Here is a 12,770-nt window from a genome sequence, read left to right as displayed (position 1 = left end):
TTCCGGGTTTTTCTGACACCCCCTCCTCCCTCCTCCTTCTGTCTGTCTGCTGCTTGGGCTGTGGGGCTGTGTCTGTGTCAGGGGGGCCCCTGCTGTAGGAAGGAAAAGTGTGGCTCTGGGAGAGGTGAGCCGGGCATGTGATTGAGCCCTGGGAGAGGGGCTTGGAGGCCCCCTTGATCTTTGGCCTTGGTTTCCTGTTTGACCTAGGAAAGCTGTCTTCGCACAGTATCTGCTGTAACTCTACTGATGCCTCTGGGCAGCTCTCCTACTGCAGGGTGGGTGGGCTTCTACTCCCCTTATTCTCCCCCTCCTCAGCCTCTCCAGGGAGTAGCCACTTATGGGCTGGGGCTGCCTGGCTGGTCTGCCGCCCCCCAGCACCGGCTGGGCTGCCTTCTCTGGGTCAGGACTATGATTTCATGGCCCCAGGGGAAGAGCATGTTCAGGCCCTGTCTTTCTGGTATCAGCTCTGAGGCGCCTGCTGCTAGAAGCCTCAGGACAGGGTGAGAATGGGAGAGGAAGGTAAGGGTCAGGGGGTGTCTGGTATCAGGATGAGAGGTGCTGCCCTCCCCCAGTTGATACGGGTCCTTGGCCTTGGCGAACCAGGCCTGGAAGGCCAGCCTTCTGGCCACTTCCCTCTGGAGGTTCTCTGCTTACCTGTGTTGCTCCTCGTCAGGGGTGGGGCAAGGGTTAATGTTGGAAAGAGTGCCCATGACGGGGAGAATACCTATAATCTTGGATCCAGAGTAACTTGTGCTCAGGTTAGCAGTGGCCTCATGCTGAAGATGGTTTCGGGAAGTCCATATGGAGCCTCAGAGTGAGTTTCTAACTACTGAGGTTGAGGGTCCGGGTGGGAGGAGATTACAGAGTCCTGGGGAATCGATGGTCTGTAACCAATCACCTCAGTGGTAAAGTGAGACCTAGCGAACCAGCTCCTTGAATCTGTGCGGGGCACCCCTGACTCCATTTGGATAGTTTCTGCCTCCCAACTTCTGGTTACTTGGGTTAAGCAGGAGCTCTGGGCTGGGGACTCAACTTCCATGAGCAGGCAGGGCAATAGCCTTCTGGGCAGAGGCCTAGTGGGTGGCAGTGTCGACTCAGCAAGGGCTGGAATGCCTGGCACCTGCTTTAGATTAAAAGAGATGCCTGCAAAGGGGGCTGCCTGCTTGCAGGGGGAGGGGCTGGGATAGAGCTCCGTGGAGCCCAGGAGTGGGCTGGAAGGAAAGGACCAGGGGTTGCAGGCAGCAGCCGTTCTGGCCAGAGTGGAGGGAGCCAGCAGTCACCAGCTCAGGGGCCCCCCTCCAGGGGGTCCAAGGCAGGAGCTGGGGGCCCCCCACACTGCCTCTGGCGCCACAGGCTGAAGTTCTGTCCCGGCGTCCTGGCGGAGGGGGGGCAGTTGCTGGGAGCCAGGGTGTCTGAGTGTCCAATCTGCCCAGGACTGGAAGAGGCCTCTAAGGAGATGGGGGGCACTTTGGGGTTCTTAGTGGGCTGATGCCGTGTTTACTTTTCTTGGGGCTCTTTGGTTGCTGCTTGTGAGTCTGGGCACCCAGAGGTGACAGGCAAACAGCATCCTTTCCTCATGCCAGGAGCTCTGGGCACTGCTCAGGTGCTGACCTGGGGGGGGAGGGGGCAGAGGGGATGGCACTGTGGGAAAGTGGGCAGCCGTGGGAGCCAAGCGGGTACAGGCTGGGTGCCGCCGGCTGGGAGCCTCTGCCAGGCCTGCTCTCCCTGGGGTGGGGCTGGCTGTTCCAGGGACTGGCTCAACCTGTTGAGCGCCTGGCTGCTCCAGCTTGGCATCTGTGCCTCTGCCTGCCAGCCCCAACAGCTGCCCACCCAGAGCACACCGTGGGGCCTGCCCCTAGGGATCTGAGTGGCCAAGGCGCCAGCATGGGGCTGGTAGAGGCTCCTGCAGGGAGTGCTGTTTCCCCAGGTCCCACCCTCTCACTACTGGAGCTGGAGCCTGCTGGAGGCCCCGGGAGCCAGTCTAGGAGCTGAGGGGCTGGGTGAAGAAAGCCGCAGCGCAAGAGGTGCTGCAGTCACTTGGATGGGCCGCCCTGAAGGCAGCCTGGAGTTACCGCCTGGAATTTCCTCTGCCGGGTGCCAGGGCCGGGCCTCCAGAGCCCCACCCCCAGCCTGGCCTGACCTCCCCTCCCTGGGACAGAGCTGCCGACTTTCCCTGGAGGTTGGGGGAGGGGCAGGACAGGCGTTGGGGCTGCCCTGGGAGGAGGGGGTGCTTCCCAGGTGTGGGGGTGCGCTCTACTGCCTCAGCCTCCCTGAGGGCCCCCTCACCACCGAGAGGTGGGAAGCTCTGGGTTTCCAGGGAGCTATCCCCCACCCTGCCCTGAGTATGGGGGGTCCTGGGTCCCCTGGAAGTTCCCTGACCCGTGCAGGTCCTTGCTGTCCTCCCACACCCTCTGACCCCTTAGCCTTAGGCCTTCCCCGGGGGCACTGATGGCCCGCAGGGCAGGGCAGGGGAGCCAGCGTGCCACTCTAGGGGAGAAGGTGGCCCCCACCAGCCACGTGTGGGTAGGGGAAGGGGCCCCAGCTGGTTCCCCCTTCCTCGCAGTCCTGAGGGGAAGGGCAGCCTCCCTCGCCGGCCTGCTTACTTCTCCAGTCAGTGGCTGAAGCGGAGGCCTCTCCTCCTCTGCCTCCTTTTCACCCCAGGCCTCCCTGCTTGGCCCTGGGCCACCTGCCCCTCCTAACCTTGGTGTCTGGCCTAGCCCCCCCTTCCCCAGGGGCTGGGGTGCCTTCTGTCCAAGTCCCTCCTCCAATGGGCTGGTGGCCCTGCGCTGCCCTGTCCTCCCTTCCCCCTCGCCCCTCCCCTCCCCACCCCAGCCTCAACTGGGAATGGCCCTGAATCCAGCATTTCCAGCATTTCGAAACCAGGATTGTTTTGAAATCCCTGAGTACTGCTCCACCCCCCTCTGACTCCCCTCCTCCCCACTAGCCCAGAATTTAGTCCTCTAATCTGACTTCACGCTGTGCATTGCCTGGGTGTGTGTGTGTGTGTGTGTGTGTGTGTGTGTGTGTGTGTGTGTGTGTGTGTGTGTGTGTGTGAGGGTTTGTGCGCTAGCATATGGCCACGTGCATACTACTCTGTGTGTGCGTGTCTGTGCGCGTCTCTCATTGTGGGTCTTTCTGTCAGCAGTTCTGGGTGACTGGCCCGTGTCATTTGTGTCTCCTGAACCCTCTTAGACCTTCTCTATGAGTACAGAAGCCTCTGTGGGTCTTATGGAGCCATGTTTGGGGAGTCTGGGTTACTCTGAAGTATCCTGGATGTGTGTCCCTGGGAGTTGTGTCTGTTTCTCTATCAGGTGCGTGTGTCTGAGAGGACCTGAGGAGTGTGTGTGCTTGGGGTTGTATCTCTGATGAATGTGTGTGTGTGCTTGCACGTGCGAGCATGCTCACATGTGCACCCCACTCCTGTTCTCGCCTCTCTTGTTCCTCAGAACATGTCTGGGGTGTGTAGCCACAGGCCTCCCTGTAGCTCCCTGGGACTTGGAGTCTTCTCTGCTTTGATAGGGAGGTTTCCTGGAGTGGGGCCAAGGCTTCTGGTGGTTCTGTGGTCCTTGGAGAGAAGGTGGGGCTGTGGGGAGACTTTGGGATAAACTGTCCCTTGGGCTGGGCTGTCTTCCTCTGCCCCTCATGGATACCCAGCACCTTAAGGGATTGGGACACTACCAGTCCACCCTCTTCTTGTCCTGATATCCTGTGGGCTGTCGCAGGGAGGCCCAGTGCTCTAAAGAAAGGGCTGGGGAAATGGGAGTTAACCCTCCACCCTTGGTGTCACTTGCTTCACTGGGGACAAGAAACAGCCAGCCACATCAGACCTGGGAGCTTGGTGGCTAAAGTTCAGAAAAGTTGACTTCCCTAGCTAAGGGCTAACAGTAAAACAAGACAAGACACACATATTTCCAGCCTGAACAGAATACAGAGGGGCCTGGAATCCTGGGGGCAGGGGGGTGGTATGATGTGCCACTCCAGAAATATGAGGCATTGGGTGTGGGACCAGCTGCCATTGTAGCCTTGATCCTGGGAAGTCCTTCTTGATGTCTAATCTCGTTCCTTCCTGCTGCAGCTAGACAGTGTTCTACAGGAGGGGAGGTTGCTGGGGGTGGGGGAACTTTCTTTTCTTTTTCTTTTTGCCAAAGCAAAAGTGGTGATAGTAGAGTTATGTCTGCATCGGATGTGGGCACTGGAACCCCTGATGCCTCACTATGACTCAATTTCCCATCCTGGGATCTCAGGCTATAATTGAATGCTTTCCTTTAGAAGCACTTGGAGCAAATCAGTGAAGAAGAGGGCTGGGGCAGAGGCTGTTTGTCAAGGGCCTATGGAGACTGCAGCAGGAGGTGGGCAGAGGGAAAAGCTGTCCCTTTATCCCACCCCCACCCCCCAACTCCACCCCACCCCACCCCGACTCTGCCACCTTCCCATGGCCTCTGGTCCGGGACACAGTGGGAGGAAGGGAGGGGTAGAGGCACAGGTTGGTACAGTGCTCAGTGACCCAGTAGGGGGAGGGCCTTGGCAAGGAATTTTCAGTTTGTTTCTCAATCTCTGTCTCTGAGACACGCACACGCACGTCACTGCAGACACCTTCAGGAGATGAGCCCAGAAAAGTCACCCAGGTGGCTGTAGGGCAGGGCAGCATCAGATGGGGCCATGTGGTACCACGTTCTGGCTAGCGCCCTGTGCCTGCCCCTAGAAATGCAGGTCGGGCCCTGTGGGAGGTTCCCTTCCCCAGCATCTCCCCCCTCTGTCCCAGGCCTGGGAGCACCGCAGGCCGGAGAGGGTTAAGTCTGGTTGGCAGGGACACCCCCCCACCCAGTGCAGTGAGAGAGAGAGGGAGGGGTGGTTAGCAGCTTGCTCTAGTTGGCGTCTTTCCCAGAATTCTTCGGAAAAGAACTCCCCTTTGACCCCCAGTACAAACTGAGCCCAGCCACCAGCCTCCCTCCCGCCTGCCCGTGGGAGCTTCACCCAGCCCCCTCCTACTGAACTGCTAAGCCTGATTCTCTCACCCTAGGCCCTCCCAGCCAGGCCCAGTCCCCAGGACTTCGCGTCTTCAGGGGACAAGAAAGACCACACAGGGACATGGGACCCACACCATTCTTCTCCCTGACGCAGGATAACCCTGGGGTGGCTGGTGCTGGCAGCTGGGGTCCTCAGGCCTCCTCACCCATCCCTCCTCCCCGGACCTCAGGCCAGGCCGTGGGAGTCGTCCGCCCCCTCTCTCCCTGTGGGCCGAGCTCTAAGGCATCTCCACTGCCTTCTCCTTTCCTGCTTCCAGGGGAGGGCGGGGGGCTGGGGGGGGGGCGCTGGGGCAGGCCTGGCTCCCAGCCAATCCACAGAAGTCGTGGAGGGAGGTGGTGTCCAAGTAGCTCTGGGACTTCCTGGAGCTGCAGGCGCTCTGTGTGTACACGCTCAGTGGTGTGCATGATGGGGGTGGGGCTGGGCTTATGGGAGGAGCAGGGGTATGGCTGGCTGGCCTGGGGCTTCTAGCTGTGACCCTCTCTCCACAGGGAGCCCCATCCCAGATCACACCCTTGAGCCTGAGCCCGACCCGCATTATCCTGAGGTGAGAGGTCTGTGTGCTTGTGTGTGTCCTCACGGCCTCGGCGCTCGGCTCTGTCTGCCTCTGCCCTAGCCTCCCGCTTGGCTTTTTGTCTTGGGCGCCCTCCTCCTGGCTCTCTGCCCCCACTTCTCCTTTCATTCCCCTCCCATCCCCCCAGGAGGGGGTGCCGACAGCCTACCACCTGAAGCCCATAGGGGGTGGGGGCGGGGCCGGGGCAGGAAGGGTTAAAGCTCCTGTCACTCCAGTGAAAGTCCCAGCCGGGGTGGGAGGTGGGGAGCCCCAGCCCAGTCACCCCTAGAGGGCAAGGTACGGTTTCCTTCCTGGCCCTGGCCGTCCCAAGTGCTTGCTCCCCCTCGCCTGCTGCTGGCTTTGGCTTCTGCTGGCTGAGTCAAAGCCAGGGTGGCTACCAGCCACGGTAATGTGGTTTCTGCCCTGGCCCCTAGACACACACACACACAGACACACACACACACACACACACACACTCTCACACACGCACACGCTTTCTCCCTACCGCCCCCCCACCCCCTCCCTCCCTCCCTCCCTTCCTCCCTCCCCTCCTTCCTTACTTAGCAACAACTCCCTGAATTCACAACAAACATGCCTGTAGGCTCCTGGTCTGACGGGGAAAGCTTGGGAAAGCTGGAGAAAGCAGAGGACTGAAGGCGAAGCGCTTCTCCTAAACTGTCCTCAGGAGGGAGGGGCCCCAAATCCCCTCACCCTGCCCGCCGGTGGCCACCACCCCTGAGTGGTCTGGCTTCCAACTCCAGCAGTGGAAAAAGTGGGGGGCAGTGACAGGAGTGGTTGAGCAGGTGGGGGAGCAGGGCTGGGACTCCACCCTCACCAGTGAGTCCCACTTGACCTTTGACCCCCACCTGCAGAGTAGGAGGGCCAGCAGACTCCACTCCAGCCTCCCCTCCACTCTCAGCAGGGGCTGGTACTGTTGTCCTGGTAACTTGCCTCGCTCCCGCCCAGACTCTTTAGGGACCAGGATAGGTGAGGAAGTAACGGATTGGGGGTGGGCGGGGCTGGGGTGGCCCAAGAACTTTGCTCTCTGAGCACCGGAGGGCTGGGCACCTGTGTTGAGGGGTGGGGAGGGGTGGCCTCTTTTTGATCTCGTCCCTGGGCAGGAACTGTGGCCTCTAGCTAGCACCTGATGCGCATCAGGCTTGGAGGGAGCGTGCGGAATGAGGGAGTGAGGTAGCCATTCTTTCATCATAGCACAGAGGGCTGATGCCAGGGTGAACCTGGATTGTGAAATGGTTAAGAGCCTAATTGCTGGGGTGTCTGGGTTCAAATCCTGACTCTTCTAATTCTGGACTATGTGCCTCAGGCAGGTTACTCAACTTCCCTGTGCCTCGGTTTTCTTATCTGTAAAGTGGGATAATAAGAGTACTTTCTTGTATTGTTGCTCTGAGGAGTCAATTAGATACTGCATGCGAAGCCTTCAGGACAGCTTGATGTTAGAGTAAATGCCCAATAAATATTAGAGAGCGTTCTCATTATTATTAGTCACAGCTCTTCACAGGAACTCCTGGCCCTCCCCCTAGCAGAAGAACTGATAGGGTTGGGGGGAGTGTGGAGGGTGGGGAAGAGACTGCCTTTCCAACACTTCAGACTCCTAGAGTTTAATACAGGTTCCCAACTGACGGTGCTGGCTGACATCTTGACTGCAAGTTTGCCCAGGAGCCGCCAGCCCGGAGAGAGGAGTGGGCCTGGAGAGGGGTCTGAGGACCAGGAACTCCCTTCCCATCTCCCAGCACTTCTCAGGGCTGAGCCCTCCCGCCAGGCCGTTAGCACAGATCAGTTCAGCACCCCTCCCACCATCCCATCCCCTGCTGCTCTGTTCCTTCACAGGCTGAATAGCCCTTAAGACACTCTGTCCTTCAGTGGCTTAAGTGGCCACCTCTTCTCTTCCTGGCCTGAGGGGTCAGAGACCTTCCTTAAGGAGAAAAGCAGCAGTGTGGAGCTGTGACAAGGATGACAGCAGTTAGGCCTACCTTGGGGGGCGGGGTCCCCTCGATTCCCTGTACCCGGCCTAGGCATTCTCCCTGAGCATGGTGGGGCAGTGCCCAGATGGGCACGCCTGGCACCTGTAGCGCACAGACAAGCAGGAAGGAGGCATTTGGAAGCCCAGAGGAGGGGTGGGGTCATATCAGCATCCACCTGGGCCAGAGGACACCTGCAGAACCCTTTCCTCTGCTGCATGGGTGAGTGTGGGCAGGGTTGGGGCAAGTTGTCTTTCAGCCTGTGTGCCCTGGGCAGGCCAGGGGAGAGCGCCAAGTGACTCTGGGTGAGCCAGGCTCCTAAAGGCCCTGGGAGGGGAGTGGGATGATGGGGGCTTGAGGCTTGAGAACTTCTGGGTGTGAAGCCCAGGACTGGGCAGCAGGGATGGGGTGGGTGCCCATGGGGAGGGAAGCTCTGCAGACATAGTGGTTTGGTCTTCCGGGGAGCGAGTATCCAAATCTCCAGAGAAAGTGGATTCAGATGTGGCACAAGTACCTGGGACACCTGAACACCTAACAGGTGCCTTCTGTGGCCTGGTACCAAGAGAGGTGGGCTGGAGCCCCTGGCTCTACTCACTACCTCCCTCCCATGGGCCTGAGCGTAAGGGCTTGGTGTTGGCCTGGGCCATGCCTCATGGCTGGGCTGGCCATGCCGTCTGTGCCCGGCCCCTGGGGCCTGTTCCTTGGGCAGGCTGGGGCTATTTTTGGGATCGGGCTGGGGCTCGGGCTGGTTTCAGATGTTCCAATGTGAACAGGAGAAAATGGGAACAGATGGCTGGAGGGTTCCGATCAGCAGGTCCTGCTGGGAGCAGGTTATTTTTAGGGCCTTGTTAACCCTTTGGGGGCTGTGGAGCCACCCTGAGAGGGACAGCCCTCTCCAGCTGTGAAGAGGACAGGTCTTCTCCCTGGACCTCTACTTTCAGAACTGCACGTCCAAGTTGCTCTTCTTTCCCTCTCAGACCTTCCACTCTTTAAAGAGGCCCATGGCAAGAAAGCTGGAGCTTCCTCCCAGGCCAGACCCTGCAGGGAGCATGCCAAGCGGTGGGGAGGGGAGAGGGGTGGCTGGCAGAGGAAAGGAAACTCCCCCTTGCTTGCCTCCTGGGGTTTTGAGACAGCCCTGAGGCTGAGACAGTGGCTGACTGCTCTCTGGGTTCATGCTCTGGGTTTGAGTATGTGCCGGTAAACCCAGTGATGCCCAGGGGAGTGCCAGCCGAGGGAGCTGGCTTCTGTGATGACAGGAAGGGCGAAATCTTTGCACTTGGTCCCACTGAGATGATGCCCATGGGCCCCGTTCCCTTAGATGCTCAAGGGCAAATATCTGGACAGTGCCCACCTTTACCAAATGCCTGTGGATTTGGGTGCTGTGCAGGGGGGGTTACAGAGGGCAACATCGTGGCCGGAGGTGGTCTGTTGAGGGCTGAGTATGTCACTGGCATTCTGTTGGATAGTTTCACTCTTAGGATCTCACTCTACGCACTGATCTTCATTTTGCCGATGAGGAAACTGAGGCTCAGAGGGCTGAAGGGATGGACAAAGTCCTGTCACTCAGAAGGGGTGGGATGTGATTGGTACCCTGACTGCAAACCCAGTTCTCATTCCACTGCATCACTTGAACTGGTACTGCCTGCCAGTGTCCCAGCCCCAGAGGGCGAGGCTGCTGGGACTGGGCCTCCTCAGGGAGCAGGTTTATGGAATGAGTGTGGAGCGGAGGCCTGGGGGCAGGGGACCCTGCCTGTCACCACTCTCACAATCCCCTAAGCCCTTCTTGCCTGAGGGTGCCAGGACTGACACCAGAAACCCCATTTGGCCTTCCTGTCTTCCCTGCAGGAGGATCACAGGCATACATCCTGTCTCGTCAGCCCCCACCCCCACCCGTCCTGGCCCCCGTGCCCCTGCTTCCTGTAGGGTCACAGCAGTCTGGATGTCCACGTGGGCAGAGCTCAGGGCCCTCCAGGTGCTGCTGGTTCCAAGAGTTTGGGCCAGGCCGGCGAGGTGAGGGGGCTGGGAGGATGTCTCTGATGCTGGCAGTACCTGGGGAAGAGAGCCCAGCGAGCATCGGGCAGGGCAGGCGGGCGTTGGGTGAGGTCCCGCCCCATGGTGCGCAGCCTGTGCCAGCAGTCTGCCCGCACTCCACAACTCCCACAATGGCCCCATTGTTCCCAGCCGCCAGGCAGTTTGGAGGAGGTTCCTGGGCCACCCCTAATCCGCCCCCCTCCAAAAAAAGGGCCGGATTAACCCCTCGGAGGACTGAGGCCAGGTGAGGGCCCGAGGAGACTATCCGCCTATTGATTCCTCCCTCCTGGGAATCCAGGCTTGGGATTCCTCCTCCCTCCTACCAAGTGTACCCAGCAGTGGGGCACCTCTGGAGACTGGGGTGTCCCACAGGGCAGGGAGTAGCATCTAGACCCTCTCTCACCCCCACGGTGGTGCAGGTGCCAGGGGGCAGGAAGTGCCAGTGGGGTGGCAGGCGGAGACCAGATATATTTGGGCCGGTGGGGCTAATTCCAGCCACCACCGCCTGCCCTACTGGCTCCTGAGCTCCTTTCCTTCCTGTGAAACCAGAGCTGGGTTGGGCCTAGCTCAGGATTTCGGTGGATTTAAAGAGGCAGCACCTTCCCTGCCAGCCTGGCTTCCTCTCCCCCTCCCCAGGTGGGGTCTAGCACCAGAGCAAGGACTGGAGAACTTCTTGCTCCACCCTTGCCCCGGGCTAACCCCTGGCCCTTGCCCCTGCTGGGGTACCAGGCTTTTGGCACTCCTTTCTCCCAGAGCTTTGGGCGGGTGGGGTGGGCGGGGGTGGGCTGTGGTTTCCTGTGTTGGCTGTTTGTGCCTGGCCTAGAGTGCCCGCGCCTGCCTGGGCTTCCTGCCCTGTCTTGTTTCCTTGTGCCCCCCCTCCCCCTCCCCCTCCCCCCCGTGGGAGGGAGCAGCTAAGGACTGGGCAGTAGCCTTTGGGGGCACCCCACTGCCAGGTTACGACTGCTTCCTGAGGCCTGGCCACATGGGCACTGGCTGCAGGAGCCAAGTGAGGTGACCTCAGGCTTGTCCAGGCAATGCCACTTAGCCTGGTAGCCTCCAGAAGGGCAGAATCCCCTCCAGAGGCACCCTGTTCAAACACCCCAGACTGGAAGGTCCAGGGCCAGGAGTTTCCGAGTCCCAGCAGGGTCGGTGTTGCTTGACACCACCCCGGGGCTACAGGTGGGGTGGGGCTGGAAACTCCCAGACAAAAATTGTTGATTTGCATGGTCTCCTTTGGCAGGAGGTGGGGGGGAGGGGGGAGGGCTGCTAGGAACCAGGGTGAGGGGAAGGCCCCCCAGGCCTGGAAGTCCCCACGTTGAGGGTCCTGGAGCAGTACCTTGGTTCCTGAGCAGATTTCCTGCTGGGCTATGCATCCTTGACCTCCCCACCCGGCTGAGTCACCACCTCAGGAAGAGGAAGTGACCTGGGTGGTAGAGGAGAGCTTCTAGGGACTGAGGAGTCCTGACACCCAGGAGAAAGGGGACTCGGGACCTTGTTGTCTTGGGAGCTGCCTCTCCCTGAGTCAGTGGCTCAAGGATCCCACCCCTAAGATTCCGAACAGGTTCCTGTCCTTTCAGCCACCACAGAGGGTCCTAGCAGCCCATCTCCTCTCTAGAGATGTCTGCACACTGCGTGTGGAAGTGTGGACCTTCCAAGCCACATTTTCACTGCCTCTTTGGGGTGGTTTTGAACTAGGCAATGAGTCTGGTGGGCTAGCTGGTAAACCAAGCAGAGGCTCTCAAGGTGGGGACAGCTAGAAATAGGCAGATTGTCACTAGTGTGCGTTGTACTTGTGGCAGTCCTGTGTTGAGCATGTCCCACGCTGAGGCCCTGGGCATCCTTCAGAGCCTTCCTGCTCTCCCTCCCCCAGCTGAAGTCAGGTCGACTTGACTTTAGCCCTTAGGTCACTGCTCCCCTCCCCGTTCCCCCCACAAAAGCTTTCTGGCAGGCTTTGTCTCTGCAGCCTCCTGGGCTCCATTCTCATGGGTCTGCTCATGGTCTTTCACTCAGGGGACTGGCACCTGCTCCCAGTTTGTGAGCATGTGTCACCGCTCCCCACCCTACCCCCTAAGAGGGGACCACAGCACTCTCTTTCCAGAGCTCCATCCCTTTCCTTTTGCCCATCTCAGGGGCTCCTGGCCTGGTGCTGGGCAGCCCCCTTCACTCTGTTTGTTTAAAACCACACCCACAGAGAATCAGCCTTCCTGCCTCCCATCCCAAGGCCTTCCAGGTCTCTTCCGACTGTGACTGCCTAGAGGAGGAGGGGTCTCTGGGCGCTGGGGCAGACTGCTGAGGGGCAAGGTGGGGGGAAGGTGTGAGATGGGAAAGTCCTGACTCACCTGTACTTGACTCAGCTCGTCCTGCCGCTGGGTGGGAGCGAGGGGGTGGAGTCCCAGAGGGGAAGGCGACTCCAGGATTCTAATGCGGAGGAGCCCTGGCCTGACTGGGGACCCTGGAGAGGACAAATTTTCTAACAGCCCCTTCCCAAATTATTAGAGGTCCCAATATTTGAAGCTGCAAATACTGGTCCCTTGCTCCACCCCAACCCCTCGGTGGCTGGGTCCAGTGGCTGATGTGTGGGAAGCCCACCTGTCTGGCGTGGGCTTAGATGAGCAGTCAGGGCTTTGCGGGGAGGACACTGCAGTGTAGGGGAAACACCGGGGGACCATGGTCTTGGTGCTGCCACGTAATGGTCACGTGACGCAGGAGCATATCACTTCCTTTTCCCAGATCTCAGTTTCCTCATTGTGAAATGGGGACAATAATACTCTCTGGTAGGTGGTTGGTAGTTTTAAGGATCAGCAAGGTGGTGAAGTGGAAGCCTGGGACCCAGGTCAATGTTGGCCTGCCGCCACACCCAGGCTCTGTCTCTCCCCTGTGCTAATGCAGGAGATGGGGTCTGGGAGCAGGCTGCTTCCCAGCCAGGTGCTGGACTTTGGAACCTTCCCTTGAGGAGCCTCCCTTCCCAGAGACAGAGCGGGAGCCGGGGAAGGTCCACGTGCCGCGGAGTTAAGTTAGGGCTAGACTCCCACAGGGTCCCTGGTGTGTTTCCCTCCTTCCCGGTTCCCAGGTCCCCCAGGTCCCGGCCTAGCCTCCAGCTGCCCAGGAGGGAACGTGCACCGGTGTCTGGCTGGGCCTGTCCCTGGACAGGAGCTCCTGGTCCAAGACTCCTCCCCTCCCCC

The 12,770-nt window shown here is 59.9% G+C and overlaps 1 protein-coding gene across 7 annotated transcripts in view; it reads left to right on the top strand.

Moving 5' to 3' along the window:
- The window catches only part of BCL9L (B-cell CLL/lymphoma 9 like), a 28,534-nt gene that overhangs the window by 1,660 nt on the left and 14,104 nt on the right, over positions 1-12,770 (top strand). For 2 of the 7 annotated variants that reach the window (XM_013979459.2, XM_013979457.2), the window contains exon 2: positions 5,517-5,572. The exons of 2 other annotated variants lie outside the window; for them this stretch is intronic. Coding sequence is in view for 1 of the 5 variants with exons in the window: in XM_013979456.2 (XP_013834910.2) it covers positions 4,331-4,349; positions 5,021-5,250; positions 5,517-5,572 (305 nt within the window). In the remaining 4 variants the exon portion in view is untranslated. Of the gene's footprint in view, positions 1-4,263; positions 4,350-5,020; positions 5,251-5,516; positions 5,573-12,770 lie in introns of those variants that run through there. 3 more of the 7 variants (XM_013979456.2, XM_013979458.2, XM_021062948.1) reach the window with 3 other exon arrangements.

The sequence above is a fragment of the Sus scrofa genome, chromosome 9 (genome assembly GCF_000003025.6).
Source record: "Sus scrofa isolate TJ Tabasco breed Duroc chromosome 9, Sscrofa11.1, whole genome shotgun sequence".
Lineage (NCBI taxonomy): Eukaryota > Metazoa > Chordata > Mammalia > Artiodactyla > Suidae > Sus > Sus scrofa.
This window is presented reverse-complemented; position numbering and strand designations above follow the sequence as displayed.